At 38.5% G+C, this 21,843-nt stretch overlaps 1 protein-coding gene across 1 annotated transcript in view; it reads left to right on the top strand.

The window, feature by feature from the left end:
- Positions 1-21,843, top strand: part of CNTNAP5 (contactin associated protein family member 5) — a 785,909-nt gene that overhangs the window by 172,786 nt on the left and 591,280 nt on the right. The window contains 2 exon segments of the mRNA NM_001048108.1: positions 1,654-1,758; positions 21,500-21,693. Coding sequence (NP_001041573.1) covers positions 1,654-1,758; positions 21,500-21,693 — 299 coding nt within the window.

Here is a 21,843-nt window from a genome sequence, read left to right as displayed (position 1 = left end):
ATAAGATGAGTATAAACAAATGGAATATTTGCATCATATAAAAATTATTTACTAATGTATAAATAGAGTAACCAATCTGTGTTTCCAAATAAATGCACTGCAAGTATGTATGCACCTCCCCTCACCTGCATCTTATGCCTGGAATAAAGGAGCCTTGAACTCTCCTTCCTATTTGCAGAATGACCATAACTGCAGAGGTGTCCTTGCTGTGATTTTTATGTCATTCCTCCTTTAGTGAGAATCTGGCTCTGTTTTGTTTTTGTCAAGTACCTCAAAATATTTTTCAAACATTTGTGTTTGGGGAAAAACTCAAAATACACTTTGCCAGTTGATTTTTTTTTAACACATTTAACAAACAAAAATTTAATCCTTATGTTTCTCATTAATTTTCCTGTAGTTAGACGAAATAGTCCCCTCAGAATTTTCTGGATAAACAAACAACCTCCTATCCAACGTACATTAAAAAAATCAGAACCATTTTTCTTAAGAGCCTTTAATACATAAAGTTTACCTTCGAACTGAATGACATAGAATTATGTTTGAATGAGATATATCTAGATTTCGTGACATCATTTTGCAAAGTCCTGAAAGGTCAATTGTATACTTAATGGAAAAATAGAAAAAAAACATGTTGGTACTGTTGTGTGAACTAATTCCTCCCTCCCTCTTTCCCTCCCTACCTCTCTTCTTTCCTTCTTCCTTCCTTCCTTCCTTCCTTCCTTCCTTCCTTCCTTCCTTCACCATCCATTTCTTTCAACAAACCTTTATTGAAGGCTTATTATGTATCAGATTATTTGCTAAAGTCCTACAAAGAGTGTGCCACTTAGTGTAAGATGCAAACAAACAAATGACTAATGATTACAGAACATTTAGATGACCAGTTTGCTATGTGAAGTGCAGGGTCCTCTGTATGAGATTGCATGCTCAATCTGGAGGAACGGGTCTGTGTTGTCAAGACCACATTTCTCCCCATGACCCCATTCTGTTCCACATTTGAACAGCATCAAAGAAACCTTAGAGAGCATACCTGTTACATTAGGGAAGACTGGAAGGGCTGCTTCTAAATATCAGATTCAAAATTGTACAAGATCAGGGACGATACTCCCTTACTTTGTGGAATAGACATTACTCATTAGAATTAGTTTTTCATTTTCAAAAGATTTTCATACAACTAGGAGTGAGACTATCTAAATAATTCTGTCCATCTAGATACCCTATGGCAGGAGTCCCAGGAACTGAAGATGGAAGAGCAGGTAAACAATTGTAGCCGCCCTTCAACAATCTCACTTCTTCTAAAATAGGTTCAATAGCCATAACTTGAGACTTTGTTCAAGTAACTGATTAAAGGAACAGATGATAGTTAGACATCTGAGTTAGACAAATCAGTGAGATTTCTAGCCACACCATTTTCTAGTGTTGTGACCTTGGACAAACTTCGTAACATCTCTGAATGTCAGTGTCTCCAACTGTGAAAGACATTTATACCTGTCATTCAGGACTGTGAGGAGTAAATGAAATAGCACATGGAAACAAGTGCTACTAGCCTTGTTCAGAGCAATAGTTAATAAATAATGGTGATTAATGCCTGATTCCTCTCTTTACAAGCTATCTCTTACTAATAATATTTACTTTCTTTCTCTCTTATCGTTACAGACAACTGTGATGACCCGTTAGCGTCCCTGCTCTCTCCGATGGCTTTTTCCAGTTCCTCAGACCTCACGGGTACTCACAGCCCAGCTCAACTCAACCGAAGAGTTGGTAAGTAAGGTGACTAAAACTCTAAAAGTAGTGCTGAATAAGCACACTGTGGGGAAATGGAAGAAAAAGAATACCTCCATTCCCTGGGCTCATGTCCAAGAGCATCGTTCAGAAGAAGAATGGGAAGAGGGGGGTTAAAATGGAATTAAACCATGTTTCCCTGTGCGTAATGGATATTCAAAGTGTGCTGGTTCTTGTCTCCCCAACCTATACTATTCTCTAATTATTATGAAAGGCCTTTGTGAAAATAAGTTTTTTTTAATTGCTTTCTTTTTATATTTCATGTATCTAACAAGAGCATGTTTATAATAAACATGATTTAAATCTACCAAGATTTTCCTTCAATAACTTTAATTTTTACAATCTTATTTTATTTAAGAATACATAGTACTGTTAAGTAAAAGTAAGAATATGCAAATAATATGTAAGCCCACCAGCTAGTGATAGCTGTGGTTAAATATTGAGTGTATACCTTTACAACATGTGATGGAAATAAGAGCAAACATACTTAACTGATCTCTTTTGTGAAATGTCTTCAAAAAATATAATGTTGAGTATTTAGATAGATATATTTTTAGTCAGATTTGGTTGACTTTTATGATGTGTAGATATACACATATATGTGCAGTTGTGTAATTGAAGTTTTTAATTTTTAAAGATGGTTAAAGTTTATTTTTTAATTTTTAAAGATTATTAAATATCTAATTATATTTGTATATGTATACATCAAGTGAACATTATAAACTATTTTTTCAAGTTGAGAAAAAAATATGTATGCAACTTCAAGAAGTACACTGATCTGTTAGAGTTCATATTAATTATTCCTGACTATATATTCTCATTGATAATATGAGACCCATCATATTAGGAAGTTTTCCAATATTGGCATATCTTTACATTATGGAATAAGTTTTAATTGATCATTGAGTTATGGATATAAAGTGCAGAATGATTTAACTTGTTGACATTTTATTTTATAATTATGGATCTCCATTAATCATGAGAGAGATTTGCAATTTTTATTTGTATATTTGGTATTTGTTTTGTACTATATGTCACAGGTTATATTGTATTACAATGGGATCAGTAATTTAAGTTAGCAAGTTGTATGGTTTTTTTAAGAAAGGAGTTTAAGAATGCTATAAGAGACTCTTAACTATAGGAAACAAATTGAAGTTTGCTGGAGGCAAGGTGGGTGATGGAAGGGGTAACAGGTGATGGACATTCAAAGGATACATGATGAAATGAGCATTGGATGTTATATGCAACTGATGAATCACTAAATTCTACTTCTAAAATCAATAATGCACCATATGTTAATTAAACTGAATTTAAATAAAAAATACAAAATAAATTTAAAAAGAATGCTATTCCAAAGGAAAAAGAATGACCACTCAGAGACCTAACAGGAAAATATTAATAACAATTGTGTACTAACACTACCTTTTTGCTGCATACCCTGTTCCAAGAATGTTATAGATTATTTCACCTATATTAAGGTATTTCATCTTCAGAAAGATAGATACTATGAGTATTATTACCTTTTAACTTCAGATAGGGTTCCTGAGGCTCAGGAACTTGCTTAAAATCACACAGTTATGAAGGGGAAATGCTTTGACTCAAGTCATCCAAACCCCAAGTTTTGCTCCCTAATCACCACGTGAGCAAACTGATTCACTAACACAGGTTTAAAAAGGCTATATTAGAAAAGACTTGGAAATGTACCGACCAGAGCCTCAAATGCTGCTTATGGCATTTACTTGCAAGCTCTGTGAGGATCACAAGTCACCTATCTGCTCTTGAGCTCAGTTCCTTATCTGTCAAGTGGACCAGTAATGCCTGACTTGACACATTATGTGCAGCTGAGGAAGATTTCACATCCAAAAGATACTTCTCACTGCAGGGTAGAGAGCTGGACCAGAGCAGGGAGATTCACTTGCCATTTCTGGAAGAAACACAGATTGGAAGATTTTAATATGAGTCTTGGATGGGTCATCCAGAGCAGAGTCCCAACCCCATCCAACTATACAGTTGCAGAAAGTCATTACTGCCTAGTAACACCTGGACAGTTTCTGGGGAAGCTGTGAATCTGAATCTGAGAATCTGATCACAGGCCAGCTCATCCCCTAGTGGACAGATATTCACAGAGCACAGATGTCTCTACTCCAATTTATTAACTATCCTGCTCACTAGAGCATCTGTATCTGAGCCCAAGGATAGCATGAGTGTATGCAGAGATGTTGACCGCTCTGTCTTCTCCCAACTACAGTCTAAATCCGGAAGGCTATGCAGAAGATACAGTCTCAGAGAGTTGAGATATATTGGACTAGAACTCACCCTCTAGCACAACTGCCCAGGCCTGGCTGACAGCCTCCGCTTCCCTCCCTGGGTCCAACAATTGCCCTCAGGGGAAATTTAACACAATTTTTTTTTAATATTTTATTTATTCATAGAGACACAGGCAGAGGGAGAAGCAGGCTCCATACAGGGAGCCTGACGTGGGACTTGATCTCGGGTCTCCAGGATCACACCTTGGGCTGAAGGCAGCGCTAAACCGCTGAGCCACCCGGGCTGCCCAATTTAACACAGTCTTGAGGGGAGGTTCTATCACTGGTTCTCAGCCAAGAGCTATACATTTGAATCACCTGGATAGTTTTATAAGTAACACTGCCTAAGCTCTTACCTCAGATATTTTGAATTAATTATCTGAAATGGGATCCAAGGGTGGATATTGATAAGTAAACAAATACAAGCTTTCCAGGTGATTCTAAAATGCAATGAGTAAAAAAAAAAATAAAAAATAATGCAATGAGTTGCAAACTACTAGGTTGAATTAAAATTTATAAATAACAAATTCTTCTGTTAACATTTATTGGCACCTACTATGTGCTAGTGAATTCAGAACTCTGGTACATAGTTGATAAAAATAGGGACGAATCCTATTCATAAAGAGTTTACTTGGATAATGTAGATTAGCATGTAAGTAATTAATAGCTAACATTTGTTGTTAATGATAATATTGATATTATTTTCACATATGCAACATAAATAATATGCATATGTACATATATATAGTAGGGTAGATAGAAAGCCAATATATACACATATTGTTATATATATATATATATATATATACACACACACACACACACACGCAATGGAGTCATATATAAAGAGGTGGATATATACAGGTTTGGATATATATATATACACACACACACCTATATATTAGGACATACATACATATAGTTATATACATGTGTAAATATGCATACATAGAACATATAAATATATAGCATATATTATAATAAAACCTAAGTGATGTTAATGTTATTAAAGACTAGATTTTTGCCATATGAGTTTTCCAAATATAAAAATCTAAAATTTGAGAAAACTATATTTTTTATTTGGATTGGAAATATCAGTATAGTAATGACTTATTTTTTTCATGCTAAAAGCAGACTTATACGTCATCTGTCCACTAAAATGACCTAGAAGTATTCTGTATCTCTGCCTAATGAACACTCCTTTCTACACATCTTTCGTTAAAACTTCCCTTTTATTTTAAAAGAGGAAAAACGTCAAATACAACCAGAAGTGCGAACTGTTCTGCATGGTTAGTAACCTAGGATACTTTAGATACACAAGAGATTTCAAAGAACATCTTGGTTTTAATTTAAAATCTCCATATAGTGTTTTTTAATTAATTAATTTGTTAACGCATTCTTTTTTTAAAGATTTTAATTTTTTTTTAAGATTTCATTCATTTATTCATGAGAGAGAGAGAGAGGCAAAGAAAGAGGCAGAGGAAGAAGCACTCGATCCTGGGTCTCCAGGATCAGACCCTGGGCTGAAGGTGACGCTAAACCACTGAGCCACCCAGGCTGCCCATAAAGATTTTATTCGTTCGAGAGTGAGAAAGAGAGATTGAATGGTGGAGAGCGGTAGAGTGAGAGGGAGAAGCAGGCTCTTCACTGAGCAGGGAGCCAGACTCAGGGCTCAATCCCAGGACCCTTAGATCATGACCTGAGCTGAAGGCATATGCTCAACCAACTGAGCCACCTAGGAACCCCTCCATATAGTGTTTTAAATAGCAAGTTCACAAACAGATACTAAATCATTGCTACTAGGGATCCCTGGGTGGCGCAGCAGTTTAGCGCCTGCCTTTAGCCCAGGGCGTGATCCTGGAGACCCGGGATCGAATCCCACATTGGGCTCCCGGGGCATGGAGCCTGCTTCTCCCTCTGCCTATGTCTCTGCCTCTTTCTCTCTCTCTCTCTCTCTGTGACTATCATAAATTAATAAAAAAAAATTTAAATCATTGCTACTAAGCACTATCATGATCAAGTTTGGCTCCCCCCAACTGGTGAGATTGTGTACCTGCCAGCATAAGACTAAAAATCATCACAGCAATATAATCATTGTTTACCATGAGCCATCACTGTTCTGAGCTTTTAAGGTAAATCAATTCAATCTCCACAACCCCTCTCTATATAAGAATTATCAGTATCCTGGTTTCGTAGATTTTTTTTAAAAATGCCATGGCACAGAGCAGAGAAAAAATAAAGAATATTAGAATAAGACTTCTAGGTAGATACAAAGCCAATCAATGTCCTACAGTAGAGTAAAATTTTGGGGTTATATTTTCTTTTAGACAAACACTTATACATGAATATGTAACTTCACAGTGTCTAAGATCTAATAACCAATGGATAAGAGAACCAAATGACAGGTATATTCTCCTAGAGAATTAAAAATCATTGAGTGGTCCTGTTAAAATTGCCCAGGATGATACGTAAAAGACATACTGTACTCTTCTTTTTTTTTTTTTTCTCCCAAGTTCTGGATTTTTTAAAAACTGTTTTATTTATTTATTTGAGCAAGAAAGAGAGAGCTCAAGTAGAGGGGTGGACAAAGGGGGAGGAAGAAGCAGACTCCCCACTGAGTGGGGATCAATTCCAGGGCCCCATGACCATGACTGGAGCCAAAGGCAGGTGCTTAACCAACTGAGCCACCCAGGCGCCCAAGTTCTGGATATTTTTTTTTTCCTAACATACTCCATTCGTTCACTTGCTCATTCATTCAGTCATTCACTGATTATCATACTATTTCATGAATTCCTTCTACTCTACTCCATTCAGACTTCTATACATTTATAAATAAATTTCCTGATATGCCACCTAAGATGAAATCCAAGTTGTAAAAAGTTTTACGTCCATGAAACTATATCTCATATGGAGCGTGCTTAACAGCGTCCCTGTAGCTATTCACTGTTGAGCTATTTTTCAAAGATGAGCCTGCCCACAAGTCCTGACACTGTGTAAAACTGCTGACTCCTGGCAACCATCTACACCTTTAGCAAACTTTGAACATAGGTAATGAAGGACTACTTTACCTCTGTTGTGCTCAGAACTTAAGCAGGCACATCTCTGACCTATATACAGGAAGAAAGGATGCCCCGCTGGTGAATTTGTCATGTCAGAAACAAAGATCAATTCAAAAGTTGGAAAGAAAATTATAGGAAAGGTATGCTGATGAGTTTCCTCAGACCCTGAGTAAAGGAAATGTCATGAGTTTGGTCGGTGACAAAGTAATCTTTCTGAGAAAAATACACCCTTTGCCCCAAGGTACTACTATGAGAGCCAAGGTCTGGGTAACCCACCAAACCAGGAGGGAGATTGGGCAGTTAGCGCCCACTGTAATAGTGTTCACACTGTTATCTCATCTAGGGAAGGGATTTGCCAAATAGAATTTTTGCTCTCTCCCTCTACACATCCCTCAGTCCTTTCTCATCCACACACAAAGTAATACAAAGCAAAAAAAGAGAACTAATTGCCTTTTAAAAAGGACAAAATACATTAAACTGGGGGGTCAGATCACTAATAATTTAGGTTACTAAGTCAATCTGTGTAATTGTGGCTTAAGAGGGATCTGACTTTGTCAAATGTGATTTGTTTTGTGGCCAGAAAGCTTTTGATCTGAGCTTTAAAGTCAGCTGGGCTTCGAGAAGCACTTACTGTCAGCAGGAAGTGCAGAACTGGTGGCGCAGCATGAAGCTGCTCAACAGTAGGTTAGACCTGATCCAAAGCGAGAGGAAGGTTTGAAGTTACTTGATATGATTAAAAGGCAAGTAAGAACAGACATCTCTGGCCCCATGAGAGGAGAGGTTTGTATTTTTCTTTCCCATCCCTTTGTCCCTCCACCCCCCCACAGTTTTGCAAACAATTACATTTACCATTTGTTCCTTGAAATTGTAATCTCTCTTCCTCACTTGATATATTTTTGAGATACTTGCCTGTGTAAGTTGAGATTGTATGTTTCTAGCATAACACTTTTGTTGCCATAGAGAATCTGATTTTCTATGTCAAATTCTTCTTATCTTCCTGGGCTTATGGACCATTGAAGAGGCTCAAAACCCTTGCCCCCGTTAGGCACAGCATCCATGAACACTTTTTATTTTCTCTCTGGGAAGCACTAGTTGCAAAAATTTAAGGACCCATGAAAGTCTTTGGAAGTTGGTTTTCAGTTTGGTGTCCCTGGTCCTTCTGTAAGGAGAGTTGGATCTGGAACAATTTAGGAATCAGGGTTCTCACAATTACCATGCTATCAGCTATCTGGGGACTTGTTCCAGGTAGCTTGCTAGATGACAATCCTGAAGATCCAATTTCACAGTCAGCACTAAGATGCCTGCCTACAAATGACAGCACCAATCTCCCATCTGAATTGATTGAGTCAGACAGGATATGGATATCATCTAATCTGTTTAAAAAGACAATGAGAAGTACAGAATTTTGTCACTACATCTCCACCTGAAGGATTCTTTCCTTCTTTCCAGCTCTTTTCCTCTCTTTTATCCTGTCTTCATTGCTCCCCAGCCCCAGCATGACTAGTATCAAGTCCTACGTTTTTCTCACTATTTGAAGTGTGGACTCCATGTGGATATGCAGGTACCTGGGAGCTTGTTAGACATGCAAAATCAGAACTTGTGTTTTAGCAACAGTTGCATTTAAACAGTCGAATTTGGGATGCCCCTATTCTGGAGCATCCCTAAATCTTCTGCTTCTTTGATTCTTAACCTCTGTGGCCTTTTCAGCATCTCATAGGAGAGTGCGGGGTTGGGTGAAATGGGAGGAAATCAAAGTTATCTAAGTTATTATGAATAAGAAACCATGCTTGAAACCAAGAAGTAGAAATATAAGCTCTATTTGTGTCATTACATTGGTACTAAGAAAGTTGGTATCATTCACATTTTTAAGGATGAGGAAATAGACTCAGAGATGTCAAGTCACTGACCTAAGGATACATAGCTAATTATTCAGAATTGAATCAAATTCTACCTACCCCAGGGTAACTAATATCTTTATTCTCATTGATATGAGATCTTGATCTAAGTAGAGGTGGGGTTGGCATAATAGTCACTTTTTTCAGGTTATTTTGGCATTTCAGGTGGTATCGCCAGTATTTTAACCACAAAGATTGGATTTTCAAGCATCAAAGGAGAAAAAGATATGGACACCTCTGTCTCCTCCATGTCCCTGATCCTACTGTGGCCTAATAGGCCTATCGGCAAAACTAACCTTGACCTACATATTTAAACAATGCCCTAGGCCTCTTCTCTGACTAGGACAACAATACATCATTGAGAGATACAGAACAGAAATCTTCTGCTATTTAATAGGAGCCTTGGGACCCTGCCTCAATGTAGACAAATCTATGATGATCCTCTATCCGACCAAGATAACTGCAAAACACAATGATGTTAAGAGGGAAAGGAGGAATCATGAACACCTTTGCTCACTAATAATGTTTCAGAGATTCTAAACACCAAACTTTGGCACAATGAGATGATAGATAAACCCATGTAATTGACCTTTTACTTTTTCTTCTGATAGCCAGTCACTTCCTTTGAAATGCCAAACTGAGATTATTTCTATGTAGCACTCTAAAATGCTAGTTTACGCAATCCCCTATCTTATGCCACTAATACTTTTCAAAGAAACAAGATCTTTAGTTTGCCAGTTCACTGCATTTAACTTAAAGCATTGTGACTTAAAAATATAGTAATGCAATTAAGGGCAGGGTAATTAATGACATATATTTAGTCTAGCAGATGACAGTTTACCACTGTATTTGCAATGAGGGTCACATCCAGGTGAAATAAGTTGTATTTGAGTAGCATATTTTATGGTGGATGCTTTTACTTTGTCTAACCTGGATTAGTTAGGTAGCGCCTATTCAATTCCTTTGTTTAAAATCTATTTGAATTCTTTCACTTAAGATATTGTGGAAATGGCATTAAAAAGATGAGCTAAGGATTATTAAATCTACTGTTGGGGTGAAAATGGAAACACATAACCAACTCTAAGAAATCAGAAAACAGGAGTTAATATTAACAAGCAGTTCATCCTTCTCCAGGATTCCAGTTTGGATACTCCATGTCCTGTGGTGGTCCCTTACCTGGGGGCCCCTTTTAAGTGTCTCGAACTACACCTCTCTTAAACTTGTCTATGCAGTCACTTACCTGTATCTGGACTTCATTATTCTAATCAATGTACATGTTTGATGAAAATCCAGATCTTATGAGAATCCATGTTGTTTTGCTGAGGACTTGCTTTTAATCAATCCCTTCTACAGAAATATTCAGAACAATCAATATTATCCCTGGGATATCTCTGTTAGGGTAATTTTGTGTGGAAGTAATAGAAAATTCATTTGAAGAAAAACTCAGTAACATGAACAAATATTAAATAATTAAAGCTAGGTGCAAGGAGATTGAGAGGTGTCCATACTTCTATTTCTTGAACGCATGGTGTTGCAAGGGTGTTCACCCTGGAATAGTGTGGTAAGCTAAGTATTGGGTTTGTGAGGTTTTTCTATACTGTGTTTAATTCTACTTTTTTTTTCAAAAAAGGGGAATAAAAATGAAATTTATACCTCACATCAAAGGAAGACCTCAGCAAACACAGCCTTCAGAGCTGGTGGATTCAGTTCAATGAAGCCATTCTCAGAGTCCACATCCTTCTCCAGCTAAAATGCCCACTCAGCATCTCAGCCAGTCTCAACAGCATTCTGGGAAACAAAGCATGGACTCCTAATCCTTGCTTTGAAGCCTAAGTTGATTCCTCAGAACAGCAGCATGCTAAATGTCACCTCAGAACTTGTTAACAAAAATGTAGATTGACTGGACTTATCCCAGACCTGCTGGACCAGAAACTCTGGCAGTGGGACCTGAGAACCTCTATTTTTCCAAGTCCCTTGACTAAACGTGCTCAGGTTTGAGAACCATGGTGTAGAGCTGTAAGACTCTTCTGAGACCCAAACCCGCCTCTGCTTCACATCAGCAGCAGTTTTTCTCTGTCCAATTAGCCATAATTTGGTCATAGGTCCACTCCTAGACTCAATCACAGGTAAGGATTGTAGAATTACCTTTACTGGCTTTAGACTAATAATCTTGTACAGAGTAAGAGAATAATTGATTATGTTTCTTCTCTGTGTGTGTCTCTGTCTCTCTGTCTCTCTCTCTTTCTCAAGCTGTATCTCCTACCATTTTGATGGGTTATATTGTACATCTTCCAGTCAAAGGAGTAACTTCCTAATGGGTTGAACTGATGCCAGAGTTAATTTTTAGAACCCAAATTGAAGCTTTTGAAGTAATAGTTAAATATACTTGTATTTCACCATTTTTATAGTCAATAAATCTGTGAGTAGACAAATATCATCTTGATCCTTGATCCTTGTTAGAGTGAACACTTAACTATATTATTTTTATAGAAGTAGAGAAATTACTTGCTCAAAGTCATGGAGTCAAAAGTGACTCTTTCAATTGAAACCCAGACTTAGACTAGGCACTGTCTTTCAAATAAAACAGCCCCAGGAAACCAAGGTAAATGTAGTATGTGAGCTGTGCAAAAATTATGCTGCTCATGAGAGAAAAGTTTTAAGTGGTAATGCCAACAATATGAGATCTGCAGGTTTAAATGACTTTCAATTCCACTGCTCCATTTTCCTTTCAAAAATCTTGGGAGAGTCATTTTTTTCTCTCTATGCCTAAAAATAGGAAGAGTGTCTTATCTTGCTCCTCAATCTTTTATACTGCTTTACTCATGGATGGAACTCAATAATTATATACCCATTAAATGGGGAATAAATAATCCACAAAAAGCCCCCCTCAGGCCTAAGCAGCTGATGAGTAGGGTTAAATTGTATTGATCTGACAAATTAAATAGAATGTAGCTTTCAACATTTTATATGAGAAATTCTAGAGCAATGCTATCCAATAGAAATTTCTGCAAGGATGGAATATTCTTTAGCTGTGCTGTCTAATAAGGTAGCCAGCAGCTACACATGGATATTGAAATTTGGTTAAGGCTACTTAAAAACTGAAACTTTAATTCAAGTCAAGCTAATTTAAATTTAAAGAGCTACATGTGGTTAGCGGCTACCACATTGAACAGTGTAGTTCTATGGTCTTTTCAAGTTTTATATACATGACCTTCTCACCTGGGTTTTTTTTTTTTTTTTTGTGTGTGTGTGTGTGTGTGTGTGTGTGTGTGTGTGAGAATCAACCCTTGGCTTGCAAGGGGCATAAATATGAGATACCTTCCTTGGGACTGACTTCCAAGTTTTCCAGGTCCCAGGTGCCTTCCTGCTGATTTCCCTCACTTCTTGTATAACTTCTGAACCGTGAAATGTGAAGCCTGATATACTTTTGTGTTCCATGAGGGCTTTAATGTTTCTACTCTTCATAAGGGAAGTATTCACTGAAGGACATCACAGCTGAGCTATCTGAGTAATGAGCATTAGAATTCTTCAAATTAATAATACAGCTTTCTCCCATAAATGCAGACACACAGGCGTGTGAACAAGTACACACACTATAGCTAAGGCTGTCAGAGCCCATATCTCCTAGGCTTCACTACTTTCAGTACAGGGACAACAACTGAGGATCTGGGCTGAGGTGGGACTTCCTATTCAAATTATTTGTGGAAGAGTGATTTCTGGAGACAGGTTATGAGGGAAGGCAAAGGGATAGGCTAGTGAAGTCTCAGCTGAGGCCTAGCTTCCTTCTGATGCCAGGAGGAAGATCTAAACCACAGATTGCACCATAAATATCAACCATGTCTTGATATAATGGGATTGACTTTTGGAACTTTGTATCAGTCCATCACTGGCTGAGGTAGAAGTGGGAAGTGGCAGCTTTCTGAGCAAGTATGCTTCTGCTTGGCCACGGGCAAATCTCTGGAGCAGGGGACAGTTCTAGTTGTCAGCCTGCACCCACAGTTGAGAGATGAATCCATTCCCTAAGAAAGACCGGAGTGGAACCCTGAGGAATCTCCCAATGCAACCACTTTCAACCCCAGTAACTACACATTCCCTACTCTGCCTGAGGGCTCTATCACTGCCTTCCAGAAGTTTCAAGCAGTGCCTGACTGAGTTGCTGTATATCAAAAAGAAAACAAAAATAAACACAGTTATGATAATGCTCTGGTAACAGAACCCTTAGGTGCATCCTGCACTGATGGGATTAAGCTCATTCTACAGGAAGGTTGGCTTGCTGATGTGCTATAGATTGGCAGCTCCATCTGCCTAACCCAACTTCCTGGGGTCAATTCCCAAATAAACTACTTACATTCAAACTCATGTCTCATAATTGACTTCTGGGTATCCAAACCAAGTCACACAGAGGGAGCCACTGCCCCCCATCATTACTCTTGAGGCAGCCTCAGTTATGACTGGGTCTGAATCAGACCCAGACTCTCCCCTCCCTTTTATGAGTCTCCTCTTATAATCCGCTTTGGTCTTCTCTGCAAATCGGCCTCAGTAGGACCACTTCAAATTTTCCTATGAGTTTTTATCTGTTTTGAAAACCACAGGGTATTTGGTCAGGTTCCCCCTTTTCTTTTTCCCCAGGAGGCTCCTTAGTGCCTAAATAAATGTGCAGATAAAAGTGTAGGATCCTTGGCCAAGGTTGGCCTACAACCCCTAGAATCTACCACACCTGCCCAGTAGCAGAAAGATGATGCCTTGGCTTCCAGCCCACATCCCCACCAGTCTCAGAAATCCTTGCCCAGTCACAGATCCTACTACAAATGGAAAATAACAACTCCATGCATGGAGGTGCAAGAAGCCCTCCTGAGTGCTGTGTGCAAACTTATGAATATTGTTATCACTCTTATTCATACTGTATAATGTTAAATATTTATGGGACAGTGTCTCTCTCTGCCTTTCTCATTACCATCACTAGGTAGTTTTGTCCCTGAAAAAAATCTTGAACTGTTGCTTACACAGGCACCAAATATTTAATAATTAATGATGCCGCTAGTAATTCAAGCTAACCTCCCAGGCATTTGTGACAATGTGCTTATAGCTTTTTAGGGCCTTGAGTAAATCTGGGGGAAGGCACGTGCCTAAGAAATCTATTCCCCATGGGTTTATTGTAGGGTTTTTAAAAATGACTGTGTGCTTCAAACAGATTAGGGGTAAAATGTTCTGTGTATATGTATGACTATTCTAGCTCCTGTTGGTCTTGTACTAAATGGACTCTCGTTTTGAATGATAGTTATAAAATTCCACTGAACAGAGGGTTATATGCAATCTGTCTTGCGTCCATTTCCAGTGTGTGACATCAGTCAACTCTCATTTCCTTTTCTGAGTTAGAAGTGGAAATAACTGTAGAAACTGAGGAATTTCTGCATTTTCTACCAGTTATTCTATTTCATGCTTAGAGTCTCCCCTAGTATGTGAAGTGGAAAATAAATATTATGGTATAAAGGGCTGAAAAGGGAGTCTGCTGGAACTCAGAAGACCTGTGTCTCTTGTCTTACTTTAAACTTTGTTTAGAATTTTCCATGAGGGTCATTTCTAAGGCGGAAGACATTGGTCCCCGTTAGAACCTCAGGCAGGGAGGAGATATCAGAAGGACTGGTTTAGAGAATAGTTTCTCACCACCATAAGCTGGTTGGCCTTTGAGGATGCTTTATTCTCTCGTAAATAGAAATTAAAAATACATTGCTGATTGCTATGAGAATAAGGTGAGATATTCAAAACAAAATATGAAATGCAAATTATGTGTCTCATGAGAATTGCTATTTTGGAAAAGCAAACGGAGCAGGAGAAGGGTTTTCTGTTCATCCTTTTCAGAGGCAATGTTGCTGAGTGGTCAAGAGTTTGGGCTCTGGGTCCTGGTTTTGTGGGTTTGAATCCCCAGTTCTGCCACTCACTAGTCATATGATCTTGGAAATGCTGTCCAACCTTTCTGGCCTCAGTGTCACCTCCTGTAAAATGGGCATAATAATAATATCTATCATATAGAGCTACTGTGATGATGAATGAGGCCATGTGTTCTAAATGCACAAGGTGGTGCTAAGTAAGCACTTACCAAAGACCATCCATCAGCTAATAGTGTGTATGAATGAACCTTACAAGGGCATGTGAGATGAGGGTGATGAGAAGGGGCAATAGGATTAATCGCAAGTGCAAATAACTATTCAAGCAAAAGCCCAGGTGGATATTTCTCAATTCACAATTTTTCAGATTTCCTTGGCAATTGTTTTTTTTTTTTAAATTTTTTATTGGTGTTCAATTTACTAACATACAGAATAACCCCCAGTGGCCCGTCACCCATTCACTCCCACCCCCCGCCCTCCTCCCCTTCTACCACCCCTAGTTCGTTTCCCAGAGTTAGCAGTCTTTACGTTCTGTCTCCCTTTCTGATATTTCCCACACATTTCTTCTCCCTTCCCTTATATTCCCTTTCACTATTATTTATATTCCCCAAATGAATGAGAACATATAATGTTTGTCCTTCTCCGACTGACTTACTTCACTCAGCATAATACCCTCCAGTTCCATCCACGTTGAAGCAAATGGTGGGTATTTGTCATTTCTAATAGCTGAGTAATATTCCATTGTATACATAAACCACATCTTCTTTATCCATTCATCTTTCGATGGACACCGAGGCTCCTTCCACAGTTTGGCTACTGTGGCCATTGCTGCTATAAACATTGGGGTGCAGGTGTCCCGGCGTTTCACTGCATCTGTATCTTTGGGGTAAATCCCCAATAGTGCAATTGCTGGGTCGTAGGGCAGGTCTATTTTTAACTCTTTGAGGAACCTCCACACAGTTTTCCAGAGTGGCTGCATCAGTTCACATTCCCACCAACAGTGTAAGAGGGATCCCTTTTCTCCGCATCCCCTCCAACATTTGTTGTTTCCTGCCTTGTTAATTTGCCCCATTCTCACCGGTGTGAGGTGGTATCTCATTGTGGTTTTGATTTGTATTTCCCTGATGGCAAGTGATGCAGAGCATTTTCTCATGGGCTTGTTGGCCATGTCTATGTCTTCCTCTGTGAGATTTCTCTTCATGTCTTTTGCCCATTTCATGATTGGATTGTTTGTTTCTTTGGTGTTGAGTTTAATAAGTTCTTTATAGATCTTGGAAACTAGCCCTTTACCTGATAGGTCATTTGCAAATATCTTCTCCCATTCTGTAGGTTGTCTTTGAGTTTTGTTGACTGTATCCTTTGCTGTGCAAAAGCTTCTTATCTTGATGAAGTCCCAATGGTTCATTTTTGCTTTTGTTTCTTTTGCCTTCGTGGATGTATCTTGCAAGAAGTTACTGTGGCCGAGTTCAAAAAGGGTGTTGCCTGTGTTCTTCTCTAGGATTTTGATGGAATCTTGTCTCACATTTAGATCTTTCATCCATTTTGAGTTTATCTTTGTGTATGGTGCAAGAGAGTGGTCTAGTTTCATTCTTCTGCATGTGGATGTCCAATTTTGCCAGCACCATTTATTGAAGAGACTGTCTTTCTTCCAATGGATAGTCTTTCCTCCTTTATCGAATATTAGTTGACCATAAAGTTCAGGGTCCACTTCTGGGTTCTCTATTCTGTTCCACTGATCTATGTGTCTGTTTTTGTGACTTGGCAATTGTTAAGTCTGCATTTAACTACACATCTTTGTTTGGTGTGGAGAATTGGGGGACAAATGAGAGAAGGATGTTCATATTTAGATTCAGAGGCAATTTCATGTTATGTTGTTGTTACTGTTGTTTTCAATAATCAAAAATAGCATGTTGGATTTAAGCTGTTTTGGACCACTACATAGATAAATAAAGCAATCCTTATTTGTAAAATATTAGAACTGAAATTGTAGAAGCTAAGTCATCCACTTTTTCCCAAAACACTTAGCATATCAGGAACAATTTCAAAAAATCAGATTCCCAGGTTAGGCTCTTGAATAAATTATTGAGGAGAAGGCCCAGAACGTGTATTATCATCTTCATAAGCCCTCAAGGTATTTCTGATGATTGAACTCCTTTGAGAATTTCTCATCCAGACTGACCTCAGGAGTAGAACTGTGTCTTCAACCAGGTCTCTTACGGCTTGCAGTCCACGATCTCCTTTTGCCATCTTCTTCCCAAAAGTCATATAAAGTGAATGTAATGTTTGGGGTGTGGGCTGTGCTAAGATAGAGCACGGAAATCATTCAAGATCCCATGTTTGAAAACTATTGGAAACTTCTAGATGATATTAAAATATAAAGTGAAGTTATTTTTCCTTTAAAATTGAAATCTTCCCTTAACTTTTTGTTAAATTCTCTTAAATTTAAACTGCAGTGATTATGCAAATAGTGATCATTGATACCTTAGCCACAATTACAGGCAGCATTGCCTTAATTAACACGTTTGACTTGCCAAACGTAGGTATCTGTGTGTATGTTCCACCCCCAATTTAGATAATAATTCAGAAACAGAAAGCTAGTGTGGGCACATTGTGTCTTAGAGTAGCTGCAAATAGTATCTTTAGGCTTCTCTCATCATTTTGAAAACACATTTATTGTTTGGTGCAAGGAACAAAATGTTTGCCATAGCAACCATGGTGACCCTGGATGCCTGGCCTATTAGCTGTAATGCAGGGAACATCTTCAACAGCGGGAAAGAGTTCTTGGCAATTAACACCCAGATAGTGTCCCTCTGTTTTAAGACCTTAGGCTGAAGCTTCTAGATTAGGAGCATTTTTAATTTGATGTGTTAATGAAGGTGAACAGCAACAATTCCATTTTGGTTAATTTCAGGGTGATTTTACTGTGGGCAAAAGGGAGATGTGATTTTCTTTAGACAAATTTGAAGAAATCATCTAGCATTAACACTCCCTCTTTTGTTTTGTCTTGTCTTGGTTTGGTTTGGTTTGGTTTTTGGTCAGTCTTTTGTGATTTTATGCTTTGCAAGGTGACAGGAAGAGTTCTTTGTCATTTTGTTTTCTCTCTTCCATTCTTAACATAAGGTCCTATCATATATGAGTATGATAAGGATAATTATAATAAATGAAGAAAAAATCCTACAGCATGACTAGGAAGTCTGGCTGTGGATTATTGAGGATAAAAGATAAATAGTTAATTAAGGTTTGAAGATTTTGATTTCAAAAATAGTGATGATCACACAAAAAGTCACGAGTTGTCACCAGCTGTCCAATTGCTGTACATATTCTTTATGCAATAAACCATATAAATATGAATAATGCGAGTCTCCATTTATATAAGAAAGGCAAGCTGATAATAGAAAATATGTTACAGGCAAAAAGCATAAAAGAATGAAATCACTCATATTTTCATCACTCAGAAGAAATCACCATACAAATTTCTCTTCTATCATGTTTTAATACTGTTGAGATCATATAGTTTATACAACTTTGCTTTTTCTTTCCACTTAAGAAGAAGGAGGCTTCACGAAATGGGCAGGAGGTGAAATTGAATGGAAATAAAGAGTAGGCTCAGAATCACTTTGGAATTTTTTTTTCTTGAAATGTAAAAGCTCTTCTTACGCCTCCCTGTCAGTTGTGAGAAGTTGAGAGAAGGCAGTCCAGACAGGGAATTTTGGACAGGTTAGTGAAGACAGAGCTGGTTGATAAAAATGTACTTCCAGATCTGGCATGGCAGACTGTCTGCTCAAATGCCTCCTCCAAGTGCCTTTCCTCTTCATTGATTTTTCTGGATTTTTAAAAACATTTTTTTCTGCTACAAAATAGTCTCAAAGAGCTATGCTTGAATCCTGAGTGTCAAATGTTCTAAACTTGCTGGATCTCAGTCTCCTTAGCCAAATAACGGGAACTGTGCATTTATTTCACAGAATATCATGTATGTTTTAAAGTAGAATGAACTACAATATCAAATAAGTTCCAATGTGCAATGTCTTAAACAACATAGATGTTTAGTTCTTGTTCACATTATTATTTGGGGCAGGCATTCAAGTGGGCAGATGCTTTCCTTCATGTGATGATACTGGAATCCAGGATCTTTCTGTGTTGTTCTACTACTTAATTAGTGGGCCTTGGTGCCAACTGCGTCCATCAATAGTAGAAGGGGAACTTCAGCAACTGCCCTACTGGGTATTTACCCCACAGGTACAAATGTAGTGATTGAAAGGGGCATCTGCACCCCAATGTTCATAGCAGTAATGTCTGTAATAGCCAAACTGTGAAAAGAGCTGAGATGTCCATTGACAGATGAATGGATAAAGAAGATATAGTATAAAGATACAGTGGAACACTACTGAGCCATTAGGAAGGGTGTATACCTACCATTTACATCTACATGGATGGAACTGGAGGGTATTATGCTGAGCAAAATAAGTCAACCAGAGAATGATAATTATCATATGGTTTCACACTTACGGAATAGCTCAGAGGATCATAGGGGAGGGGAGGAAAAACTGAATGAGCAGTCATCAGAGAGGGAGAAAAACCATGAGAGACTTAATTATACAAAACAAACTGAGGGTTGCTGGAGAGGAGGTGGGTGGAGGGATGTGGTGCTTCAGTGATGGACATTAAGGAGGGGATGTGATGTGATGAGCACTGGGTGTTATATGCAGCTGATAAATTATTGAACACTACGTTCAAAAGTAATGGTGTACTATATGTTGGCTAATTGAATTTAAATACACACACACACACACACACAGAAAGCAAATCGGGGGAGAGACCAGTTGGCTTAGAAGTAGCACATCTTCTTCCTAGTCATGTTTTGATTGGAGAGAACTTATCTCTGTGGCTATAACTGTAATAGTATGGAGAGATGAAAATGAAATTAAGCCTTACACCCACCACAGAAGAAGAAAGAATGCATATTAGGGAAATCAGTCATATCTACAACTGTATACATGTCTTGTGAATCACTTAATAAAATGCATTCCATAATACATGCTGAATATATTCCTTCTCTTCCTTTCTCTACATTTCAATCTTCTAGGAAATGTTTTAAAAATATCAAATAAAAGCCCAACAGCGGTAGCTATTTATTAGAAAAAAATCAACCCACAACTTGTACGAAGTGCCTATGACCAAAGTACAGTCCACCTCGCATCCTCCATCTCCCATGTCTACATGTCGGCTTCCATCAATGACAGGCTGTCTGCACTGGGGAGTCAGGGCTCAGAATAGTTCTCAGTTTCCAAGGAAAAGTCCCATTGTCTCCTTCCGAGATAGTGAGAAAGCAGACCAGGACATTACGAAAATGATCTTAAATGACATAGTTTGAAGTACAAAGGAATTTGTTGATTAAGCCCTCTAAGTAGAAAATTTAATTAACTCACCATTTTGACCCCGAGCAAGGTACTTCACAGAGGTGTTGTTTCCCTCTCACCCCCTCCAGCCCCCACCCCCCCCCACCCCTGTGGCATACACATTCTGCCTTTCCAGGATTCCCCTTCGGGATTTGGAAGATTTGTGAACTCTTGGGTCTAGTAAAAATGATTATTGACTTCTTCATTCCTATGTGAAATTAATATAGAAGATGGAGGCCACAAGTCTTCCAACTAAACGAGAGCTAATATTGGTCTTCTGCAAAGTTCCAGTGTGTCAAATAATGAAATTGTAGGGCCTAAAGGCTTTTGTCACATGTCAATGTTTCTGTGTGGCAAGTATACTGAATCTCACGTAGATCCAGAAAAGCAGCACGCTCTTTCATGTCCCTCTGAGATTTTGTGTATGCTGTTCCCTTGGCCCTGTCTGATCTCACCAACGTTTTCTTTCTTTAACCTTATTTGCCTGCAAAATGGTTGTTCTTGCTTTGGATTTCAGCTCTACTGTCTCAAGAACTTTCCAATCATCCCTGAGACATCCTGTCCACTGTGCTCCTATTATACCTGTGTTTGCCTTTTCATGAGGCTTCCTGTCACATCACATTGCACATTTTTGTTTGTATGTCCCTCTTTGGAACCCAAAATGCTCTAGGTGCTCTGTGTACATGAGTCGAATGGATGAGACAGAATCAAAGACACAGTCAATGATCTTTCACCTTTGTATCCACAGTTAAAAGTCTGGGCTGTGGTAGAGGGAGGGATGAAACAGTGGAGAAAAGAAGAAAAGAAGGAGATCCCCGTCAGGTGGGGGTTAGAAAACATCTTACAAGATTAGGATTGTAAGAAAATAAAAATATATAAGTAATACTGATTTTACTAAGAATCCAGAAAATGCAACTAATGCCTGAGGAAAGACAGGAAGAGTTATGGAAGGAACCAAGTTATAGAAGGAACAACAGGAAGAGTTATGGATTCATCCTGAACCATGAAAGGGAATAGGATGGAAAATGAGAATGGAAGTCAGGCCAAGCAAGGATAAGCAGGGCACATTGGGGGGTAAAGACATCTTAGTGGCACACCATTTCATTTCTTTTTGAGAGCTGAAAGTTGCAGCCATGTGGGATGTTACTACAACTCTCTTTCTCTCTGATCTTCTTCCAGGAACTGGCGGTTGGTCCCCAGCAGATTCCAATGCTCAACAGTGGCTCCAGATGGACCTGGGAAACAGAGTGGAGATTACAGCAGTGGCCACGCAGGGAAGATACGGAAGCTCTGACTGGGTGACGAGTTACAGCCTGATGTTCAGTGACACAGGACGCAACTGGAAACAGTACAAGCAAGAAGACAGCATCTGGGTAGGACATCTTTTTTCTTCCGATGAATGAATCTGAGATGTAATGATCGTAACCAGTGAGCATTTCTATCATTTTCCTATACCTAGATTGTTGGTAGCTTAATTACTGTGGAGTGCCCATTCAGAAATAATTAGACAGTATATGCGTCCT

This window comes from Canis lupus, chromosome 19 (assembly GCF_011100685.1).
Source record: "Canis lupus familiaris isolate Mischka breed German Shepherd chromosome 19, alternate assembly UU_Cfam_GSD_1.0, whole genome shotgun sequence".
NCBI classification, from domain to species: domain Eukaryota; kingdom Metazoa; phylum Chordata; class Mammalia; order Carnivora; family Canidae; genus Canis; species Canis lupus.
The sequence above is the reverse complement of the archived record's forward strand: the minus strand, read 5'-3'. Positions and strand labels throughout refer to the sequence as shown.